General features: G+C 38.5%; 1 protein-coding gene across 1 annotated transcript; it reads right to left on the bottom strand.

Moving 5' to 3' along the window:
* Positions 1–495: 495 nt before the first annotated feature.
* Positions 496–23,723, bottom strand: TPCN2 (two pore segment channel 2; the record flags this gene model as incomplete). The annotated part of the gene is made up of 24 exons (XM_009864828.1): positions 496–574; positions 1,265–1,350; positions 2,867–2,948; positions 3,498–3,580; positions 3,684–3,774; positions 4,172–4,245; positions 6,371–6,442; positions 7,325–7,424; positions 8,569–8,618; positions 9,258–9,386; positions 9,484–9,543; positions 9,906–10,025; positions 11,065–11,151; positions 12,525–12,606; positions 12,922–13,019; positions 15,375–15,439; positions 15,794–15,859; positions 16,168–16,267; positions 18,058–18,130; positions 19,045–19,151; positions 20,779–20,895; positions 21,603–21,780; positions 22,349–22,425; positions 23,659–23,723. Coding segments are annotated over 24 exons (2,141 nt in total), but the record flags the coding sequence as incomplete, so codon positions are not given.
* Positions 23,724–25,457: the final 1,734 nt, after the last annotated feature.

Raw genomic sequence — 25,457 nt, 5'->3', positions numbered from 1 at the left:
ATAGTGTTTCAACTCTCACTACAAAAAGGTTAAGGATTCTGTTCTGGTCCTGCATAATCCATTCATCAGCTGCAGGGCACAGCCCTCACCACACTCACCAAGCAGAAAATGCAGTTTTTCTTGTAAAAAAAGTATCAGGCTTAGTGGTCAAAAAGTTTGTTTTAAAGTGCACTATCGTTTTAAACACACTTTCCCATCTTAAAAAATGAAAATAAAACATTCCAATACCAACGGTTTATAAAAATAACAGCTACAGTATTCCTCTAAAATTGCAACTTAAAATCAAGTCAAATTAGCAAGGTTCAAACCTTTTTCAAAAAAAGATAAGAACCAAAAATAAAAAAAACCCTCTTTCTGCAGAGAATTGCCAAGCAAAACCTCACATACTGTCATACAACTCTCTCTCCTAACAGCACCTCACAGAAAATCCATTGTTTCTTCCAGCTGAAAACCTCAAGAAAACAGAGGTCTAAATAAAGCAGTCCTTCCCAGCAGTCACCTGCATAAATGCAGGTGTGGATGCTGGTGCAGCTTTTCCAACAACTCTTCCTCTGTAGGTTCTTCCAAAACATCTCTAAAAAGAAAAAGCATGAATTGTTAGGGGGAGCAAAGGGAACTTCTCAGCATTTGGTTTTGCAATGCACATTCTGAGATGCAACGTGTGCTTGTTTGAAGAATGAAATCAGGAATTAAAGTTACAATAAGTTGATGCTCCCTAAAGATGCATCTACTTGCAAGTGATCCATCCTTTACAGACATGTCATGGAAGCCAGCAGCTGTTTTCCCACAAGAAGCAGGGAAGCAATTCCCTGCACTCAGTACAACAGAACCTAAGGTCGGTAGATTTGTTTTCCTGAAAAACTCCCAATGCTACTATTGAATATCCAGTGCTCACCACACGTTTCACTTATGCCTGAATGTCAGGTATCAACTCACCATCCACTACTTCATAAGCCAAGGACGTGCATCACTTGCCTCATCTTCCCTTTTCTCATCCCTCTCAGCAGAGGAGCCCCCCTCAACCCCGCTTGCCCCATCATGCTATGGGCAGAAAACATATAAAGTTTAGGCGACCAAGTAGGCTTAAAGCATCCCTAACCAAAGCACTTACTGAATTTTTGGAATCTAAACTAAGAGATGAAACAGTTTGCTTCAGAGGAAGGAAATGGAAGATAAGCCTTTTACCATCCTGCAGCCAGCACACTTTCTTTAAAACAGATTAATATAAAAAGCCTGATTGATTATCAAGCCCAGTTCAACTCACCTGAACATTAGTTCAACTGTCCTCTGGTACTCGATATCCGAGAGAGGCTCTCGATGACAGCGACGGTCCCACTTGTGAATAAAGTTCTGAAATGGAAGAGTGAAAGGGGAAAAAAACCAAACAACTAATGGCTACTTCTGGTACCATAGCAAAAGAGGTTCTATCAGGTCAATATGTCTGTGGGTAACATTTGGGACAGCAGTGAGGTTTGTTTTTAAGTGCAGAGCGTAAGAACAGTGATTTATTTAGGCATCAGTATATTTACTGGCTGCAGGTCACTACTTGAATAAAGTCTGCTTTTCAGGAATTCAACAACTTTGTCACCACATGCTGAAAAAACAGTAAACAGCCTTACTGCCTTCTACTCCTAGCAAAGACTGCCTCCAAGATAACTGTGTGAACTACTCACAAGAGCTCATCTGTTTTGAATTTTTTCCTCTTTAAAAACCCAACAATACACAAACATAGTCCTAATCCAGGCATCACAACTTAAACTCAGCTTCCGGTTTTGTCATGCTCCCTTATCCATTTTGATTTACTCTGACAAATCAATACCTAGGGAGGAGACAGACACCTCAGTGGAAGGGAAAAAAAAAATAAAATAGTGAAACTCCTGCTTTGCTGCTACAGAATGGTCCTTCTGAGCTCTTACAGCAAACTTACAGCCCTGAGGAAGTAAGCAGGTAGGGGACTTGATAGGATTAGCCTCCAGCTAGAACAGAAAGTCTTTTCTGAAGTACTCGCAAGCAAAACTGAGATTCAGTATGATACTCGTGCTTAAGTTTCTGCCTAAAAGTTGACCATTCTGCCTACAGCAGTAAATTTTAGTTCTCAGCGCAGTCAACAACAAAAGCACCTCCAAAAGAAATTTCCATAGATGGGATCAAGTGCCCTCTACAGGTACTCCATTTCTTCCACTACTTCTAAGACAAGTCTACGGTGATTAACCTGGAGTAGATGGCTATGATTAATAGTCCCTTCCACAACAAAAATTCAAAACGTATCTGGGTTTCTAGAGAAATATGCACACACAAGAAAACAGAGGATCTGTACGGTCATCATGGCACTGCTTAGATACCTACCTTTCCACAGCTTCACATTCTAGAGGTTTAAGATCTTTTCAAAATAATTAAATCAGTTCCATTTTTCTAGTGTGGAATCAAATAAGGGGAATTCAAAATGGGGTGGGAAGAAACACAGGACAACCAAATAATATGAAAGTGCAAATTCTGAAGCGCTAACTTCTTCAGATGACAAAAACCAAAATGCAAAAAGCCTACAGCTTGAATACCTAATACTGAAGTTCAATTCTAACATACAAGGTACAAGTAATTTATAATACAGAAAGTAATATAATTACAAATGTACACAACCAGTAAAATGCAACCAAATTTGTGGCAAAGCTGCCAAGAAAATTTACAGTTGTTTAGGAAAAAGAAAATGCTTCCTCAACATCTCAGTGGAAGGGCAGGAAAGAGAAACATTAAGTAAACACGTGCACAAAATCAACATCTTTTTCCCAAAAAGTTGTCTGGGTTCTTTTCATTTCACAAATTAGAATCTGTCTTCAGGATCTAATATCAAATAATCACACTTCCTTACCTCTAGAAGTAAAGCTACGAAGAGATTAACCCAGATGACAGAGGAGATCAACCACCAGGCTACAAAATATATCTTTGCCCATCTGCAGGATCAGATTAACAGACAATAAATGAAGTAGGCAGTAAACAAGCACAGCCTAAGAGTCACAAGGAGAGCCACGAAATCCTATTTTTCCTTGAAATAATACTAATACTTTCTTAATGTAAAAGTAGGTCTCCAAATAAAAAAAAATCTTAGCCTTTCAGTAAGTTCAACAAACTGATGTGCTCCCTCAACTTAACACATCTAATTAGCTCTGAAGGGGCAGAAAAGGAGCCCAGCAGAAGTTGTGGGGGATCACATCAAAGGATCCATCTAGGCTAGTATCCTCTGAGTGGTCAAAGTCAGTTTGCGACCCCTTCAAAATCCAACAACAGATTTCGTAGCAGCTACCAAGCACGAGGCCAACCATCAAGTTACACAATTTAAAGAACGACCAAGAAGTATTATTTCCTATATGCCTGAATTGACTCAAAAGAAAATATGCAACACCGCTCTTAGCAGATGATAGGAACTGTGCTATAATTCTTATTCAGTTATCTTAAAAGTTAGATTTATATGGGACTTCTTCAGTATTATTGCTGCTACTTACGGACTTGAATATCTTGAAAATGCTTCCAAAAAGACTTGCCAGTTGTTCACCACCATCACATCCCAGAGGGTCACCACTGCTGCCTAAATAGCGTAAGTAAAACAGAAGTTGAGTGGCTGTATGGCATACTGAAGCCTCAGGAAAGACAAGCAGAGAGAGATGGATTCCATCGATGATCAGACTCACAGCAAAGTCATCGAAGTTGTTTGGCCAATATTCCAGCTGCTCGTAGGTCCCGCACTGCAGAGTGCCATTCTCATAGGATGTATTGACGGCACTGCAAGAGAATCACAGGCTGGCGTGAGCGTACCTTTCCGTGCACTGTATGTTAACACAAGATTCTTCCAAGTGCCTTGTAGAATGTTAAGCATCTCATATGGGCAGAAAACAAGGCAAATAGCTCAAAGCATACTTAAGCTACAGCAGGGTAAAATTTCAAGCTATGGATAAGTGTTCCTGCAATTTCAAAACAGCAAAGAGAAATAGGGGCGACGGATGAAAAAAGTCTATGTGATTTAACATGAAAAGAAGGGTGGCCCCAAGAATAAAAGGAAAAAAAAACACAAAACAAAAACAAATACCAAACCAAACAACCACAGAGAGCTCCAAGGTGCTGAGCTCCAGCTGCTTCTGAAACACAGATTATTTTTGAGTAGCAATACACAGAATGTTACCTGGCATTTCCCAAGGGATTAACAGCACCTTCAAATAGCATAATGCCAGTTATAGCAAATGCATAGAAAACCACCTGGAAGGAATATAAGCAATTGTTAGTTTTGAGTATTTTGGTCACTAATTAAGAAAACTATGCAATTAACATGGAATTTGTATTTGTGCTACAGTTAAAGGAATTACATCATGAACCATGCTAGAAGCTATTAAAGTGAAAATACTTCTCAATGTTTGTATTACTTAACTGTTTAGTCTTACTCTTTAATATTCCATTTAAATTTCAGTTGCTAAAATGCATGAAATCATTTTACCTCGTGATCCATTTTACTCTTCTGTATCTCAGAATGCTGATATTTAACTATTAACACTGCAGAATAACGACTTAAAAAATAAACCCAAAAACCAGCACCTGGATATACAGGGAATAGTCTAAATATCTGGGAAGGCTTTTGCTAGATTCCATGGAAATAAGCTTTTACTCAACTTAACTCAAGGACATCACAACTGAGTGACTAAGTATTTTCTGTTACATCAGAAACTTGTTTAAAAATGTTATATTAAACTAAAAATAAAGTTTTCAGTAATACAAAGGATTTTGGAACATATCTTATTAGAAGTGTAAATTTATTTTAAATAGAGATACCTTTCACAATCTTCAGCAGTTGCCTAGGCAATTTTGCAATTTTTATCCTAAAAGGATTGTTTTAGAAATTACCTAAAACTTTACTTCCCTGAAAAAGGGCCACTTGTCCTAGGATGGCTTGAAACAAGCTGAGTATTCATACAAAAGTGTCACTAGCCATATGTCTGTATTTTGCTACAAAACAGACCCAAGAGAGAGAAGTCTGGGAGGAGTAGAAGGGTGCTGCCCTGACACCAACCCCAGCTCTTCAAACTCCCCATGAATTGAAGCTGACATTCCACAGCCTGCCAGAAGATGGGGTACCTGGCCTAGCAATAATGAAGTTCCTTCCGTTCTTTGACACAGAAAAAAAGATGTATTTAAAACGTGCACAGTCTGAGAAATTAGCTAATCAGTTAATTACTTTTATCAGCATGTTTTTCAGTGACAGCATCCATGTAGCCTCAATTAAAGGCAAATCAAACTAATGGAAGTGGCAAATACCACCGCAAACATGCCTCAGAACTGGTGCAAAACTACAATTCACCCTCCCAGCACTAAGGACAACGAGCAGCAGATTTTTAAATCGCTTCACGAACATTGTCATATGGGTAGGGACACCACATCGACACACTTCTAGTTCCTAAAACCAAAATCGATAGTATTACCATAGGTTTCTCCTGTTTTAGCGAAGTCCTTCCAGAATGGGAAGAGCTTCCATCGGAACGCTACAGCCCAGGTGCAGCCATGTCAGTAGCAACCGAGCTTTGCGGTCCTAGCGTAAACACAGAATAGCTCACCCCATAATTGACCTCTGATGTACAGGCTCTGTCAGATCCAGACACCCATCCACACCATAACCCCTCCAGACTCTGCCAGTGGTGACAAGCGACTCCATGTCCCTTCAGCACAGTGTGCATATTGAGCCAAAATCTGGCAAAATTAGCAAAACTGCAGTCACCCTTTAGACAGGTTATTACAATGAGTAACGGAACAGCTTCCATCATTCTAAATCTGTTCCTGGCATATGCAAGATCGGCATTTAGGCTTCTAAGATGTCCTTTCACCTGCAGGTACTTCCCAGTTTGTGCACTCCCACAGTATTTCTGTTTCAAGAGTAGCTCCCAGTGGCAAGTGTGACTTGTACAGCACAACAAAGTTGTTACCACATTAGCTTTGCCCGAACCAATACCTATATTTCAAATTGCAACATAAACTTTCCAGAGAGCAGCTTAAGGCCTCTGCCCTACAGGAAAGCTAGACTACTTTTAGGATCAGATACACTTTTATTCAAAACTAAAGTATCCCAGCCTGCAGAAACCACTGTGAGGAAGTTTCAAACAACCTTTTAAAGGCACTCCTACAGGAAACCAATAAATAAGGCACTGCCACTGTGTGCAGCCCATAACAAAAGAGTAGCTTGTTGCGGCTTTACAAGACATGCCCTGGAGAAGAATTGAAATGAAATGTTGCTCCTCATGGTGATTGTCAGAGAACCTTGTTCCCTTTGTTGATGACATACCCTTATTTTACAGCTAACTTTAAGAAAGGAAATTACAATCTTACATCATAAACTTACCACAAGGATTCCTGCAAAGGCTCTCAAGTTTTTTACCAGGTCCAGCAATGTAGTGACAACCAAAGCCATGAACTAAAACAAAGCAGAATTTCATGCATGACACTCCTCACACTTCCAATCTGTATCAATTTTTTTTTTACCAAAAGGACAAAGACAAACCAACCAGCAAAGAGAGCTACATGTAAATGCAGGCCATCTTTTATCCAGTGATATTGCCACAAGGTACTTAAAATTAATGAACAATACTGTAGTCCTTTTCATACACAGACATTATAAAATTCTAAATATACACAGGCACTGTGACTGAAAGGACTGTAAGTATGACTAGGACAGGAGAAAAATAAATCACAAGTGCCCCACAGCTCCAGAGTGACTGCTTCACATTTGATCCACATAATTCCTAGTTTACACTTTACACTGACCCTACAGCCTCTGACCTATTGTATCAAGTAGGTATTTATGGCTTATTGAACTAAGATACAATTCCTGCACCTGACACTAATTTGGGCTCAGCTTTTAAGCAAATTTAAATGCAGGACTACGACAATCAAACAACTCAAAGTGATTCCAGGTTCAAGTACACGTATTTTTCTGGAAATACCCATACTGGGAAAGTGGAAAGTTGGATTTGTCTCAAATGATCTTTTGCATGACCAAAAGTACCTAGTCAAAACATGTCTATCACCTCCCAAGTACTAAATTCCTCAGGGATGTAATATCCACTCATCTAATTAAGACTGAAGCACTACACAAGTGTTTCTGGTTACATTTGCCACCTCAACAGAGAAAACCAGCTAAAGAGACAGCGAGTTTGCAAGGTGCTGGGCAGCACTCCAGCAGTCAGAGCTGAATTATAATCCAACTCAAGTGCCATCTGTATGTTATTCTGAGAGGCTTTAACAAAATTTATTATTTGACCACAGAAATCTCAAGTGTGGAGGGATAAACAAACACCTTCATATTAGGAATAATCCGCAGGAACCTGAACACAATTAACATGTTCACCAATCGCACCATATCCCACAGGGATAATAAGCCCATGAACTCGGGTCGCCTAGGAAAGACAGAACAAAGTAACACATCAGAGAAACACCCCATGACAGAAAGGCATGGTTAAATCTACTGGGCTGCAGGTGACTGCAAATTCCCCACTACTTCTGGATAACATCCACGGCATATTAAAAAAAAAAAAAAAAAAAAAAAAAAAAAAATCGAGGGGAGGAGGAAAGGAGTTTTATTTCCTCATATAAATACTCTTTACAAGCTATGACTGACTAGAACACTTGGAACCCAATACAAGAAAGGGACAAACTGTAGCAAGATTACTAGAGGGTCAACTGCTGGATGCTTCTTTGCCTCACCAATATACTCAACTCTAATAAGACAAGAAATCAGTTAAGACACCACATTATAGAATATATATATATAAAATACAGTATATTCTAGCCTAACAGTCACATCTTAATCCTGCCTTGAAGATGTTACATCTACAGACCAAGGAATTACCAAGAGCACTCACTGTAAGCACCATCAGGACTCAGAATAACTCAACTGAGTTGTAATCTGTTTGCAGGGACTGACACAAAAGCCCTCACAAGTATAATCGGTGCTTAAAGATATTATTGCAGTGCAAACTACTGTCTACATTTAAGACTCAAGGGAAAAAAATCAAACTCAAACCCAATTAATTATAAATCAGGTCAACAGACGATGTCATTAGATTGTTAACAACTAACACCATCGTGGCAAATGTTCCTTTTGAATGACAGGAATGCAAAGAGTGGCCAAAAATCAACCCATTTGAAGCTGTAAGGTCTACCAGGTCTCTTCATAGATACCACTGTAAATTAAGTAAATTTCCTGACAGCAATATAACAAATATCCTGAAAAATTAGGGAAAGTCAATGTCTTAAGAGTGAGCTTGTATAAAGAAATAAAGCATTAGAATGTGCTGTGAATCACTCCTAGAAGATTCAGGAAATCTTCTAGAAGTCCTTTGCTTTCCTCTTTGGTTATGGTGGTAGTTTTCAAATTTTAAGAGACTAAACAATGATTTTTGATAACAAAGTGAGCAGGATAGTTATCCAAGAACTGTTTGAACTTAAGAAAACTCACATCAGTGTGTATGAATGTCTTTGTGTTCCCCTGACCCAGCCCAGACAGCGAGCAAAGTGCAACAGTTCAGGGAGATCACCTACCAACCAGGATGAGGAAATCCGTACACAGAGAAAGTTGCAATCTCCAAAACCTTTAGTTATGGGAGGAAAGTTAAAAAAAAAAAGGTCAAAATCTTACTTTGTAATTCTGAGTTTCGAAAGTTACATAAGCTTCTTGATAGTAAACATATTTAAGAACATTAAGCTGTTAATTTGGCTCACTATAAAGCTCCAAAATTGTCATATTTGAGTAGGGATTTCCCAAATTTATGCAAGGTACACACCTCATACACCAGTGACACATACAAGGATTTACAGTGAATTAGATGAACCATGATTTTGGCCTTATGTACTATACAGGTTTCAGATTTTTACCAAATAACAGTAATAATTTACTGCCACTTTATTTTTATAAACTTAAAAAGCAAAGTGATTTTTAGCTATGTAGCGAAACTCCTTATGTAATTACTCCAAGAACTGCATGTTTCCAAGTAACATTCAAAAGCCTCCTCACAAGAAAGCTCACCTTTTGCATCAATTTAAAAAGCTACCCCCAGGAAGGACATCCCAAGAGAACCATGTGCCTCCAAAGTGCTCAAGCCACACCACCACCTCATGCTCTTACACTCAGCATATTACTGCTGAATAAAAAGCAATTCCACTAGCTCTTGCAGTTCCCTAATCATCTTAGTCAACAAATTCAAGAATACAGAAGTTAACAAAAAGCTTACCAGCAAAATGATAGTCAGAAGTCCATCAAATCTATTGCTTGGGTAGGACAAGTATCTTTTCAAACCCATTGCTAAGATCTTCAGCAACAATTCCAGCAGATAGTATAGGATGAAGAAGCAGTTGATAGCCTTTACCCCCCCCCCAGTAAAAATAAGTATTAGAATTACTGACACCTCAGGGAACAGCAATAACTGTAAGAATACTGTTGAATCTGTTGAATCTTACCCCCAGGAAGAAGTCATCTCTTTCAGATGGCTGCTTATCTGCATCCAGTACCAAAACCACCTTAAAAAAAAAAACAAAACCACAACCAGAAATACCTTATGAATCCACTGCTTTACTGAAAAAAAAAAAAAAAAACACAACCAGAAATATCTTATGAATCCACTGCTTTACTGATGCATAAAACATTTTTAAGCACAAGAATAGAAGTCTTCTATGCTTTGCAAGGACTTTATCAAGCAGCTAGGAACATATTTTTAACTCCAGGTATTCTCTCCTAAGACTTTGCACCACTAAAACATGCCAAACACAAAAATGTGCTACAAAAAGCAGTTACCAAAACAGAAATTAAAGAACAAAACCAGAAGTTGAAGTCTGTGGCAAGGAGAATGAAAACAAACAAACAAACAATCCCTTATACTTACACAGATAGAAATAATGTTTGCAAGGGCTACAACATTCCCCAAGTAGCCAAAGTAGGGATGGCCAAAAGCAAACTGCATTTTCTGCATAAAGTGGGACCGGTACTCCGGACTGGGAGGATGCTGAAAAGGACACAAAGAACTTGCTGAGACACAAAGCACAAGCATTTTAATAACGCAGGAAAACCACACCTGACCTCAAATTTAAGGAACAGACATTTTTAGAAGCAAAATGCAAGGTCACACACTAATTTTGATATTTCAGTGGGAAGGCGTTTTCAAGCTGTGTCTACTAGCAGCAAGAGGTCACTTCTGATTAGCAAATGGGTGGACAATTATGACACAACACAAAATAATGGCAAAGAAGGGAGAAAAATGAACCTCTCTCCAGTGCCTCAAGCAGGTAACTTAAACACCAAGCTACTGAATGTACTCATTCCTTCCCCATTTCCCAACACTTAATCCCTTAAAAGATTCAGAAGCCTTAGTTAAATGCAAACATAGAAGAGAACATTTCCTAACCCTCAAAGAGTTTGAATTTTTTTCCTTCTTTCTCCAAGTGGAGAAAAGTGTTCTCTGTTCGTCTTCATACTTAAAATATCCACATTTCATTCTCCATTCAGGAACTGGAGAAAAGACTTTGAAGATATTTGTTACTCTGCAAAAACTAATATATAGCAGAGACATATTGCTTTAATATAAGGCTATCTCACAAAATCCCTCACATTTCATCACAAACAGTTAACCACAGAGGTACTCATTTCTCCAAAACACTCTTCAGAGAGACTATGCTATAAGTCTAACTCCTATTCTTTGTTTTCTCATAATGAATCGTCCTATTAAACACCACTCACAGAGCCTTTATTTATTTTGTTTGGCTGAGTCTCTTAAAAACACTGAAAGAACAAACCATCATGCATTTTGTATATTTAACATCACCTGGCAATCCCAAATTAATGCCACGAAAGCCCCCAAAGCAATGTCGTTTGTGACTATACAAACAATCCATAAACAACTTGAAAACCAATGACACTTGATCATGCCTTGCGTCCAACAATTTGTGAAGTGTGTTTATATACTTTACAGTAGAATACTATCATTGATTTTTGCAGAAGGCCAAACTCAGCATGTGACACTTCATAAACGATTGTCAGACACCTACTTGCTTAATGGCATCTTTGTCTAGTTCTTCAAAGAGCTTCTGAAACTGGGCAGCTGACAGCTGGTCACAGGAGTACATTCTGAGAGACTGCACAAGAAAGAAGAACATTCAGATCAACACCTGCAGTAGGTGCATCTTCAAAGAGTGCCAACATCCTCAAACTATCTTAAAAGTCTTGGAATAGAGATGTCATACAGCCTACACAAAACCATTAGAGTGAGCTTCAATATCGTTTTTCTTCAACACACATCTGCCCCTCTACTGCAGGTTTTCTCTTGCGTTTTCTGCTTTCCCTCTCCGGGATCACATGTTATTAAGAAGAAGCATGCTCTTTTGACATAATTGAATTTATAGTCCCATCAGTACTGCCATTATTATGTTATGATCCAAGGAATGAAGATACTATGTCAGTTATCACCGTTCTGCAAAAGTTACTACCTGAAAGGATGGAATTATCTCACAAATTGTAACAGGAGGAAGACAGGTAGAGTATGCTAAACACTAACTGCAACGGTAGCACACGCTGTAAAAAGAGTAAGGAGAAAAAACTAACTCACTAACAACAAGAAAAAAACCCACAACACCTAAAGCTTTGATTTGCATATCTAATTAACAAAGCAATGGACAGCTCAGCAAAATTAAAGGCAACTCTACACATCCTCTATCCCAGACAACAACTGGAAGCCGTACACTCCAAGCTGCACACTAGAGCCAGACAACTGCTGATGCTAAAACCACCAGCTCTGAATTGCCACTTCCTCTCAGCAGAAAATCTTAAAACATGGACTCCCAAATCTTGCCCCAATGTTGTTCTCAAAAAGCAACATTACTGTAGATAATTTTTATGAAACCACACCAATAATCTCCACATCTCACATTAGAGCTAAATGTTTTCTCTTATCTCTGAAAACCATGGCACAACCCACAACATTAATTAGGTCTTTAATGAGGCAAAATCCAATTTCCCTGTAGCCTGATACAAGTATTAATATCTAGAGGGAGCAGCACAGCTAAAATCCAATGGAAAAAAAAGAAGACATTTTCAAATGGCAGAGGGAAGGTGCTATAGACAGCAGCTCCAGATCACAGGGAGAAATGCTTTACTGCCAGAGAGAAATTAAAGTATGTGGAAATATTTGTTATGCAGAGCTAATGTTTTCATTACTCTGCACCTCTGCAGGTGAACACATTTCTCATCACACCAACCAGAGAAGAAGTAGCAACCATCAGGTGGAATCATTACTTGGAAACTCTTCTTAAGATATAAGAACATAAGCAGATACCGAGCTGGGCCTCTGTTCACACAAAGAAAGCAGCAAAAAAGAAGCTGAGCTGAAAGCTACCACTCCTAGGTGAATTAAGGATTCTCCTAGAGATTAAGGAAATTTCAGTTTCCACAGCTGTCCCATCAGAGGCTTTAACAGTCACCAACATAAAGACGAAGAAAATCCAGTTCTTACTCTCATTATGGCTTGTTTGCAGCGAGAATCCATTTCAACTTTCTGCAGCACTTGTCTTAAGGCCCCAGTGCCCACATATGACCTATTTAAAAGAAAATAGGATGGGTCCTGAAAGAGATAACTGGCTTGATGGCAAAAATAGCTGTTCCAAATGCATTCCCGCCTCTATTTTTTTGAGGATCAAAAAAAATTTTAAGTAGGAATAAAAAGGACATAGACCACATAAGAGTCCCAAAGAGTGCATTAAAAACATCTAGTTAAAGAAAAAAGTAGAGGAGCAAATTGTCATTTTTCACAAAGGAATCCTCAGTAAATATACTAAACAAAACAAGATGACAAAAAAATAAAATCTGATCTTTTCTTCTAATAATCTACAGTTTCAACATTCTTTACTTACTGTTCTGCATTAGCAGGAGTCTCTTTCAGGGAAGAGAGCACTTCAAACGCGGCCCGGATTCCTAGTCGCCTCCTGAAGAGGGAGGACTGAACTGATTTCTGGACAGTAAAAACATCACAGAGAAGACAATTTACTTACACTTGTTTAAAGACAATCCAACTAGATGATACAAATAATTATTTGTGCAGCCCTCAGGCAGAACCTACTGCAAGCCTCAGAAAGGGTCATATCTATTCAACTCAATTCTTCAGGAAGGCAAGACACAGTTTTCTGCCACCCACCACCAAAGTCCCTGTCGTCAGCCACTAGATCTAGTTGTCCAGATACTGGGCCCAACTGGACACACACTCCACAGTTTAAAAGGAATCAGTGAAGCCCATCCCTACCAGAAGGACTTGTGGAAGATTAGGGCTACCCAGCTCCTCATGGTCAGACAATATACTTGTCCTCTGGCACACATCCCAGATTTATGATTAGAGATCAGAACAGGAGAGTTCCCTTCAAGAACTCCATGTACGAGAAGGAAGGAAGCAAGTAAACAAGTCTCCAGAGTTCAAGTAAACATCTGGGTCATGGTTCACTTTTAATTCTGGATTGCACAGGCACACATCTGTTCCAGAGACAGTGGCAATGGCAAAACTCAAGTATTCAGAAATTCATACTACAGAGAGAAGATTCAGACAGCTTGTCTAACAACACTGGAGGTGTTCAAGGCCAAGTTGGAAGGAGCCTTGAGTAGCCTGATCTAGTTGAGAGGCGTCCCTGCCCATGACAGGGAGGTTGGACTAGATGATCCCTAAGGTCCCTTCCAGCCTAGGCCAGTCTGTGATTCTGTGAAACCATGGGCATCAGAAAAGACCAGTTGGAATGAACAAAATCAAAATCAGTTGTTCATTTCAAGCTACAGAACCCATCACCATTCTGGCAGAAAGGGAAAAGAGGTTAACCTACAGCCCACAGGTTTAACTGTTGGGTTCGTACATAGCACTGCCCTGATTAAGCTTTACCAAAAAATTGCAATTGAGCTGTGAAATTTTATAAAATATGCAAGAGGAAAGTAAAGAATACAAGTGAAGATGAACTTGTTGGAGAATCAATTCAAGACTTGGGAGAAAGATTGAGCCATGGAAGTTAAAAGCTCAAAAGAAAAAATAAATAAATCTCAGTCTGAAGACTGCACCTCAGCCAGAGCTTCTGAGGAGCAAGACTGATCATTCCCCTTCTGACCAATGACTGCCTGACCGAAGATTTGAGTGTGATAACCATTAATATTTACTCTAGAACTGTGTTATTTCTACTAATCTACCATGTGTGTTAACTGCTAAGTCACTGTGGCGTGCCTTGGATGTTCTGTGTGTGCCGCTGGAGATAAAGCCAGTTCTGGAGACCTTCAGCTGCAGCTATCCAGTGAGTTACTTCTTTTCAGAATTGCAATAGGAAAGTCACAAATTTAACCTCTTGCATTTTAGTGGAAGTAACCAAGATGATCTTTCATTTGACTTACTTTATCTCCACTGTTTAAAGTACTCTTGCCCCAGCTCAGTACAATTCCTCTCAGATTCTTCAGCTGCACTATCTCACACAGAAAACAAAAGCACTTACACTATTTCTCGCTAAGGGAATCTAGACCAGAGACTAAACAACTGGTGTAATGTAATGCAACAAAGCATATCACAGAGTTTGTTAATAAAGGAAAAAGAACTTTTAGTGATGGGTTTAATCATCACCACAGATTGCACGCTCCTTGAACAACAGAAGTACACTTACTTTGCCAGCTTTTACTTCTCTAGTATAGACAACCAAGTTTAAAAGTGCTTGTTAACCTACACATTAGAGTCACATTCCACAAAATGGAGTGAAGCACCTATGACCAGCACCTTTCAGAAGTGCATTTGAGTGTGGCATGGATAACTGGCATTGGACAGAGAATAAGCACAGGTTTCTTTTCTTCAGAGGCAGCAGACTGCCCTAAACTTGCTAACACACACACCCCATAGTAAGGACGAAGTAAAAAGTAAGATGTTTTAGTCAGCAATTCTTTACTGAAGGCTTCTAATGCCATGCTATGCAGAGAAGTTAAGTGCCAGGATTTGCAACAACAGTTGTTTCAATAGTACAGCAGGTTTTCTTCACAGAGATTAAATTACTCATTCGCTTATCCTTGTTCAGTTCTATAAGTTTTATTTCCCCCCCCATAATAGTCAAAGTTACAGATCTACAGTGTACGTGGAAGTGTACAAGCAGGTAATTTTGTCACCAAAGGAGATCAAGCTACAACAGGAGAAGTAGAAGGGGAGAAGTATTTATGCTAAAAAAAACTTCCAGTATCTTAAAACTGTATCTACAACCAGACTGGGCATGTTGCTTTAATACACAGTTGAAATTTATAATACTCAGAGTTTCAGAGTTTTAAGGTTGCGGCAGAACACAGAAATCAAGAACGCTTTACTCACCAGAAGGTATCCTCGAAACTGGTTGTATATTATTGCTGTAAGCAAGTTCATCAGAAACAAATTGCCTATTGGAGAAAAAGCAGCTGTAAGACATATTGAAAAACATCTCTGTTTCTCAAAGAAGTTTCAATGCATATAGTAAATCAGATCTAAGTTTTCTAAGTTGTCTTCTTGTATCTGATTTCCATAATGTTCTTAAAGTTTGAATATACTGTAACGCATCCATTCCCCTCTAATACGTTACTGGGAAAAAGTCTCTTCCATGAAAATTATCTTACAGGACACTACACAGTAACTGGAAGAAACACAAAACAGGAGAAATTTGCGATTAAACTTTCCTAGAAAAATAAAACACTCTGTAGCTGGCATGCACAAATGTCAAAGCGCATTTAAATTACTGAAAACAAGAGGTAACTTACCTAATACAGTGAAGAGTATGAAGAAGATTGAATATGCTCGATTCTTAGAATACGCAGGAATCATCACTGTATCGGATTTTAACAAAAAAGGAAATAAGAATTTCATGTTTAAGATGGAAACTGGAGATCGTAGAATCATAGCATGTTAGGCCCCTATCAATTTTTGGCAATCTTTGGCTCTTACACGGCTCCACTTTAGAGTTGCCTGTATAATTACACCAAAGGAAATGCAAGAATCGAGTGAAAAATCTTTACATAACCTTTCTCTGGCTGTACTAAGAACTATTATCTGAAAGAATGGTTGTAGCAGTCTGAATATAATCTTAGTATTTTTTGCAAAGAGAGACACGAGTTGTTTCTGAAAGATTGCTCACCATCAGGATTATTTGCAGTAGTTAGCAGGACCAGCAGAGATGTCAGTGACTCTGGCAAATTCCGGAAATACACCACCCACTCCTTATCCTGCTGGCCATCCTAGTCGGAGAGATGTTCATTGTTAGAGGAAACACTGAAGAATCACTAAGATTGTCTTACAAAGGTAGGGGGGAAAAAAAATTGAAATAAAAGTCAGTCAACAATCAATTTCTTACACACACATTTCAATCCCCCAACAAAAAACTCCCCATGAGACACACAGCAAAACACATTTTCGGTCTGTTTAGTTACAGCAAGATCTACACAGAACACAGTCAGACAAGGTTTAGGTCTCCCTTCAGTAACGTATGTGAAGATGTACTTCAAGTATAAGGGTGGCCCTCACCTTATTTTAGAGGAAATAAGTATTTACACAAATAAAAACACAATATGAAGCAATACACTATAACCAGTATTAGTGCACATTACAGGAGTTGTAGGGCACGTGTAAAACACGCAACTGCTCTGTTTTGAAAGGCACGAAGATTCAAAATGCTACGTAGAGTATCAATGAAAACAGCACATAGAGCTTAAACACTGGGAGATGGGAAATCAAGACATCAGTGCTACAGCACCCAAAAAATAGTTGCAAATAATTTTGATGACTTCAGTCACCGAAGTATTTCTTACAAACTTGGCTGAGAAACATCTGCTGAGAAAGCTCATAACTGAAATTAGATACGAGATACAGACATAATACAAAGATTCAGCACACAAGTGGGAAAATAGAGCTCTGCTTCCAATTTCAGAAATTCTATAACATGGAAATTCAAGGAATTTGCCAATCATGAGGAAAACTAGAGGCATGAATGAAAGTGCAAAACTGAGATTAAGGAGAGGACTAATATTACTGGGAAAAGCATGCAACAAATCTTTGTGCTCAGAGGAACACATTTACAGAAGGCCTTAAAAAGGACAAAAGAAATAAAAATAAATTAGTATGAGACAAAGATCCAGAAAGTTTAGGAGCGAGGGAACATACCAAGAGGACTGGAACTCAAGTGATGTTAAACATCAAACTTCAAATTTGCTTTTTGGAAACAGGAAGAGGAAAAAAAAAAGAAAAGGAAAAGAAAAAGGAAAAACAGATCTGAAACCAAAACTTCATAGTAATGCAGGCAAAAATGTACCAAGTTATGGCCAGGGATACAAATATCAGAAGATAAGAAAACACAGAAGAAAGTAAACTTAGCAAAAAGTTAAATAGGAAAAAGAAAAACTAAATGAGTGTTAACATTAAAGTAACAAAATTAAGAGCTTTGAACACAGGACAGTGTGAAAAGTTTCAACAAAAGCAGAGAAAAGTAACTCAAAGGATCCAACTGGAGAACTGTATCAGGAAGTTTCTCATATACATTTCTCACCTGTGATAATGGCATCAATACCAATAATATGCAGGACCATAAACAAATAAAGATGTCAACCACATTTAGTACAGAACCATTCCCTCTGAGCAGTGGAGCTAGACTAATAAAATAACACGCTACAGCTTAGAGCAAGAATGAAAGATTTCAGTTGTGGAGTAGGAAGGAGCGTTAGCACTCAAAGCATGGGCTGGAAAAAGGTCTCTGCTAAAGGATGAAGAGATTCTAACGCTATTCTGAAGGACCTTCTAATGCACACTTGCAGAAACAGCACAGATACTCTGCACATCAAATCACTCTAAACAGACTTTAAACTCATCCCACGATGTTTGACAAGGTAGCGCGACTTTTTCAGGGGAAATACATTTCACCAGTTTGATTATAAAACTAGACATGGAGCAGCTATGCAAGTAAAGGAAAAAGAAAACAAACAACCAAAACCACAAAACAACCAAGATCTACCAAAGCATAAATAGAATTAGTTACCTTTGTTCGAGCAAACAGCAGCATGGCAAACATGGTAAAGAGAGACAGATGAACAGCTAGTAGTAGAACAACACTATTGGAAAGAAAACATCACATGCATTAATAACAACTTCATATTATTCTTAATATCCTTTGTTAAAAATGCAAAAGGATACCACATAAAGAAAACTAAGGATATTTTAAGATGCCACATGGAGTTAACAGAAGATTATTTAAATTTTTGATTCAGGGTAAGAATCACTCTTGTTCAGGACTTCTCAGCACAGGCTTAGTTGTGAGGTCAATGAGATTCTAACACTTGTTTTTCTAAAGCTAGGACCACATCCTCTGATCAAAATACATCTTGGCTTGCACACATCTTTGATTCTCCTGAAAATAGTTAAAAAGTAATATGCAAGGACAGCAAGTTCTAAGCTGTACACATAGGAAGAGATCCACAGGAAGAGATCTCTTTCAAAAAGCATCATGCTGTCTGGTTAACGTTTCAACATCTCTAAGGACATTAACACATATATGGCTAAAACCATTTACAAATGAAAACACTGCAGTAAAACACTGTGAAGATGTAAAGAACGAGATATCTTGTTGCGTGACACCCATGACTAGAAGACAAATACATGTGTGTCTACCCACGTCCCTGAGAAGCTGCCTTGGAGAAAACACAGCACAGGCTTTTTGCCCAAATGCCGCCCCAGTTCTTTCCTTTCATGATGGCCGTACATAAAATACACAGAATTAAAAACCCTCCTCATCTAGCACAAAAAAAAAACCCTTAACTGTCACATACAGTCACATCACATGCATTCTAGAGAAATTTTAAGGATTAAAGGAACTAAAAAGTTAACACAATGCTTCACCCATTACTACCTGATCTTATCAACCACTCAGCCAGACCATGAAGAAGGAATTTACCTGGGTTTCACACTCCAGAATACGAATGGCAATTACATGCTTGCTGTGAAAGAAGTTTTCTATGCTACTACCTACCTTGCCATTTCAGGCAATGTGCTGTTGATACTTTTTAATGTTTTCTTCATCATAGAAGAATTCTGAAGGAGAAAGAAAGGACGAAGAATTCTTCTTATTCTCACTTTCTGAAAAAAGAAAAAAAAAACCAGACACAAAAACAGTCGATCAGATACTGACTTCCCAAAAGACTAACACCACAAATATTTTTAATGCAAGTTTGTCAAAAAGCACTGATACACATGTCAAAGGCAACAGTGTAGCATATAAAGGCCGTTCTCAGAAGCTAAGTCTGTCCTACTGAAGTCACAAAGGACACGAAAAATTTTATGCATACGGATGCCTCATTAAAAGAAGGAGAGATTGCTTCAGTAACGCACAAAGGCATTTCAATAGCCTCATCACGCCACTAATCGTAAACAATCTACTCCTGGATACACATTCAAGACACTTGTCAGCCTTCTAATTCTCTCTGTGACTTATCACGTACTTCAAGTATTTCAGCACCCTGCATTTTAGGATCAGTCTTCTCCTGCCCAGGCCTAACAGCAAAAAAAAAAAAATAAATTTCACTTTCTTCTTCGCAATTCCCTTGTTCACACACACCAGCAGTTAAACTGCTCCTTCTGCCATTGCTTTGTATGGGAGGCTCCTGCTCAAACTGCTTGTCCACAACCACACCTAAAGATTTTAAAATTTTTTTTCAATTTTGGGCTTTTGTTGGGTTTTTTTACAGATTTTTTACAATGTTCTTTCTAGGACACATTCCCCATGTTGTAAGACAATCTTCATCCTAGATAATTAACTTTTCAGTCACATTATATATCTTTGGCTTGAATATGAAAAAGACATATATCCTTGTCTTATAGTTAGGTGCTTATAAGCTTAAGTGACATGTTCTTTCAAAATTTTAAGATCATCTCTGTCAAAGTACATCACATCCCGATCAGCAATTACCTGTGGTCAACTGAAGCACGAACAACTCGAGAGTAGATTACTAAGAGCAGCAACTACATCCAACCTAGTCTTAGCTAACACAGATAATAATTTAAAATAGGTTTGAAAGTCATCTGAAGGCAACAGACAATGGCTTTGACACAAGAACTTGCAAAAGAAGCAAAATTCAAGATTTCTGCCACATGCACTTCCCAGTGTTTTTAACATATTAGTATTTTCTTAACATTAACAACAACTAACTTAATGCAGATTTATGTCACAGTAGAGAAAATCAGTTGGGAGGTTGCATTGTTACATAAGGAACACTATCAGAATCATTTCACAAAACCAGTGTTGCTCTCAGGACACAATTGTTTTAAAACAGCACAGCTTCATCTTGGAGCGCAGTTGTTAAGTTATACTATTAGCTTTTACTCATACATTACTACATAGACTCTGCTGTTGATTCAAGTTAAGAACATAATTCTTCATTTGTATGACAAAATTGGTGCTGTGCAACCAGAGTTTTCTCTATAGGCCTTGACTGTTGATAGACTATAGCAACAAAGCTTTAATTTTACCAACAAATTCACATCTTATATTAAGAATCAAACAGAATCCCTTGAGCAGTTACATTACACCACACATATTCTGTGTTTCAGTGTATTAGTTACCTATCAAGGACCAAAAATGAACTATCTCACCCACTTCTCTTAATTCTCCAACACAATAGACACATCCTGCAGCCTAACCCTTAGAGGTTTTTTTTCTCCTCTGCCACTCTCCGCAATTAAGTTTGTTTCTAAACAAAGTTCTTACCTCCATGCAGAAAAAACTCAGTGATACAATCCAATCAGCAAGGGAAACAATTAATGTCAGTATATAAGCCATTAGCCATTTATTTTTCCAAAATTCTTCCCATCCAATTAAATAACTCTGGGGAGGAAATAGAACCAAACAACTTATTATAATTCTAATACCCTAATAAGTCAGCATCAATTGGTTTCCAAGTATTTGTAATTCTACATCAGTGCTCATAAAGAGCTCCCTGAAATTCAAACAAAAATACACCGATCAGAGATATTTATTCTACAATAACTAAAGGATTGTAGAAGTGAGAAGTACACATAGGCCATGCAAGAGAAATACTTTGAATGCAAGAAAAAAGTCCATTTAATAAGCAGAAAAGATTTTCCAGAAACAAGTATCCAAAGAAAAGTTCACTTTCTACTTTTGTTTTATTTGTTTAAATGAACTGACACTTATTTGATTATCATATACACCAATGTTTACAGCCCAATACAAGCAGTTAAGACAAAATTACTGTATTATTAGTAAAAAACTTATTTCACTAGCTTTGCACAAACAGGACTTTATTTCTTAAGTAAAGAAAACAAACAAAAAACCCCAAACAAACAAAAAAAACCCCAAATTTAATTCAGGAAGTTACACACTTTCTAATTTCTCCTTAAAGTCAGGCTATAATATAGCAAGGCAATCCCATCACACAAATCCAAGATTTCAAGAACAGTTCTAAGGTATTTTTCAAAAGACAAAAAGGGACAAAAGCACACTGCCTGTACCTACTGAGCTGCCCGACATACCCAGCAGTGCACTCGGTACCAGAGGTACGTGATACCCACCTTCACGGATACATCAGCCATGAACACCAGAAAGCAAAGCAGCTCGATGCTTTCTGTTAGGCCACACGGAGGATTCCACGCGGGAAGGCGGTACCGTACATCCGACGTGATAGTAAGCGAAGAAGGCTTTTCAATGAAAGCCAAAGCCAGGATTATAGTAATGGTTAAACTCAAAATCCTGTTTGGACAGAGATGAAATTAAAAAATTAACCACTCAAAAAAACCCCAAACCCCAGAAAAAGAAAAAAAAAAACCAAATCCACAAAATTAGTCAGAAGAATAACAAAATAACAAAATAAATCAAGTTTTATAACATCACATTTAACACAAATGGGCTAGACCACAAGGCAGCACCTGATTAACATTATTCTAATGCAGGCAACAGCATGCAACTGCTGATGACCAAACAACCTTAGGCAATATTATTTTGAAACTAACAGCAGCAAACAATCTTGCTACTATGACCAAGTTTAGAAGCAGGCACTTAAAAAAACCTCTAAGACACAGTGCTGTAAATCACGCCAATGGTGCCTCCCTGCAGTAGTCCCATGGCTGTTTCAAAGAGTCATCTACATGTTCACACTTTCATACAACTTGTTGCCTTCCATTTCTATCATGTTCACGTGTAGTCTATCCACTTGGGTCCTACTCTAAGTTATTCAACAAAAAAAGAAAGATTAAGAATAGTTTTTTTTCATAAGGACTTACTCCTAAAGGAAAACGCGCAAAGAATACCAAGTTCTTACCACTGGCAAGTTCTTGAATAATACCATCGATAAAGCCACAGGGATTTGGAGTCCACACGGTGATTTATAGATCGATACTGAAGACAGAAGCAAAAAGTTTAAATTAAACCTTACTTTCAATCTGCCTCAAAGATAAAGGTCAACTTACTAGAATATCAAAATTCGCATCAACAAAGCTTAAGTCTTGAGACAATTTCAGTTTCACAATAAGATAAAGAGATTATTCTACAAGTTAATAATTATTAAAATATCAGTCATCACTGACCATAGCTGTAGTCTACATGTGTGCAATGAGGAAATTTTCAATGAAGTTTTCCTAACCTAAAGACCACACAGTTATTCAAATAATCAAACTGTGTGCAGTCATCTAAGGCAAGCATTATCATCATCACAAATAACACCATCTTGAATAATTCACTGCCTAGGCTATGTATTTTCCAAAACAGACCACTCATTCAGGTCACCTTTCCAGCACTCTATTCTAACATTCATTCCATTCATGGATCTTCTTTTGTCTTTCTCTTCTAGAAATCCATAAAATGCAAACAAATCAATTCCAAATCTAAGAGACCTCAGATTACGCTTTAAACAAAACACACTTTACATGCAAGGAAGCAACCGCAATTGTTCAGAGCAGGCCTGCTTTTGGCAAAATCCCTTCCTCTGCTCCTGGGCTGCTGTTACTCTGCCTCTGATGAGAAGAGGCCACTTTCAGAAAGGTGTGCACACCTTATATATAATCCCCAGAAACCTGTCAACCAAAAGCTACCTGAATGCAGCGAAAGAGCTCTAGAACTACCCTCCAGTATTCCCACTGGCTGCAAGTAGTAAGGGAGACATAACAGGATCTAGGAATGGGCAGTAACACTCAGTAAATGAGACAAAGAGAGAACAAGGACTTTCAAAAGCTCTTAAGTTCAGCTGCAGCTAGCCTTAAACTCTACCAGCTCTTAAACTAAGCAAGTAGTCAGATTTCGGCAGAAATTACAGGATTTACTCAGATAGTTTCTCTTAGCAGTAAGGCCAAGCACATTAAAAAAACAAGACACCAAAACAATACAAAACAAAACACCACCAAAAACCACCCCAAACCAAAAACCACCCCACAAACCTTGAAGAGAAGACACGTCCTTCTAGGCAGAAGTTCACAGAAACTTGCATATCACAGGAATGTGGAATTCTGATTTTGCTTTGTAAATCAAGACGATGTTATACAGATAGCGTCTGAACACATAAAAACTTAAAAGCTAGCAAAATGTGCAAATACCCAACATGGGAAGCATAACAGCTAGCAAACAAGTTGTATTTACCTGTATTGCATCTTCAATAAATACTATGGCTTGGTTTATATAAAGGTCATTATCAGTTCCCGTACCTATGAAGTTAAAAAAGAATTAAGTCACTTGCCTTAGTACGGATAAAGCCCACAGTTTGCTTAGTAGTTAACAGAAGCTCCACAACTGTGGTTTTCCTGACAAAGGGCACTGTACACACACACGGAGTAAAGAGACAGCTCCTGACATGTTTGCTCCATCAGCAGCAGAGTGCATTAAGTTAAATCAATGACAATAATCTCAAATCATATCTTTCTATATTTTGTGGAAAAGTTCTCTTAAGTTTAGCTTAAGCAGTTAGATTAAACTCGCAGTTAAATAGCTATCACAAGGCTAGAATTCTTTGATGAAGCACACAGTTCAGCAAAGCTGGAAAAGTTATTTTTCTTTATTAAAGGTACCGAGGTTTAGATTGATCCTGTTGTCTCCAAAACCAGCTGAAATCTCCAGTCAGATGAGAAAAAAACTAAGCACTTTTTTAATTTACCCTGAAAGTTATTATTACCATATCAAACAGATCAGAGTTCAAGACACGGAAAGGGGTGAAAGTACAGAAAGTGAAATAAAATATCACCAGATTGGCCACTACACAATACTCCAAAGCCCATATGAAGATATATACAAAAAGAATAAAGAACCACTTATGTTCACTGGAGTGGAGCAACCTTACCTTTGAGTAACTAATCTGGCAATTAAGCCAAAAAGAGAGACAAAGGCAGCTTAGGCCAAAAAAGAAGGGGAGAGGAAGAGAGAAAGGAAGTCGAGGCAGTTAGAGAAATGAAAAATACATTCTAGTTTAATTTTCCCACAGAGAGGACAAGGCCCAAAGAGCACTTCACACCATCCCCACCCAGGAGACAGCAATCACAGGGCAGGACACAATGAGAAAAAGCCAGTCCCAGCACTGGCACAAGGCTCTCCAAATGCCAAGCAATGCCAGAAATATCGCTGATCGGCGTCCCAGACGATTTTATGTTCCACATGATTCAGCGGCACCGGTTTTCTACAAAGACTGCAAACAGTTTTTAAATGTCACCATTTATCTGGGCATAAGCAACCACACAGTCTTGGACTGATCCTGATACGAACCGGAGCACAAGAAAGACCGAGCACAAACAGCAGACTCATGCAATGAAGATTGCAATCTTTTTCCAAGACATGACAAACCAGGAGATAAAAATAAAGTTGTTTAAAGAAACAGTGTTATTTAAAAGGACAGCAAAGGCAGCAAAAGCTTTAGGTTTGTGGAGCACACAGCACACCCAGAGGTGATCCCAACCATCCTGACAGGGCATAACCCAAGCAACTGTTCTTAGGGTAAAAATAAAACAGGGAAATTAGCAAAACATGTGGCAATTTCTGGTTTGTTTGTTGTATTTCTTTTAAAGAAACACCAAACACACATTCTCCACACATGTTACCGAGGAAATCCATGTCTTTCGCAGCTTTTAGTCACCGCAAGTGACACTTAGTCACAAACGGTGACCGCAGTTTGGGCAGGCAGGATCCCCGCCGCCCTGCTGGCGCTGAACGAACGGGCACAGAAAGGAGAAGGTTCCCCGAAGGGAGCTGCCCTCGGAACAGAGGGGCTGAACTCTCCCAGGCAGGAGCCTCTCTGGCAGGGATCGAGAGCTCAGACCTCTACCATTCGCTTAGTTAGACCGGAGAAAAAAGGAATTAAAAAATAAAAAGGGGGAAAAAAGCGTCAGCACCTTAAATGAAGGCAGTAAACTGAGTGGAGCCTCAGGCTGCAGCAGGGGGAGGCTCGCAGCCCC

This window comes from Apaloderma vittatum, unplaced genomic scaffold (genome assembly GCF_000703405.1).
Source record: "Apaloderma vittatum isolate BGI_N311 unplaced genomic scaffold, ASM70340v1 scaffold2652, whole genome shotgun sequence".
In the NCBI taxonomy this organism is placed as follows: domain Eukaryota; kingdom Metazoa; phylum Chordata; class Aves; order Trogoniformes; family Trogonidae; genus Apaloderma; species Apaloderma vittatum.
This window is presented reverse-complemented; position numbering and strand designations above follow the sequence as displayed.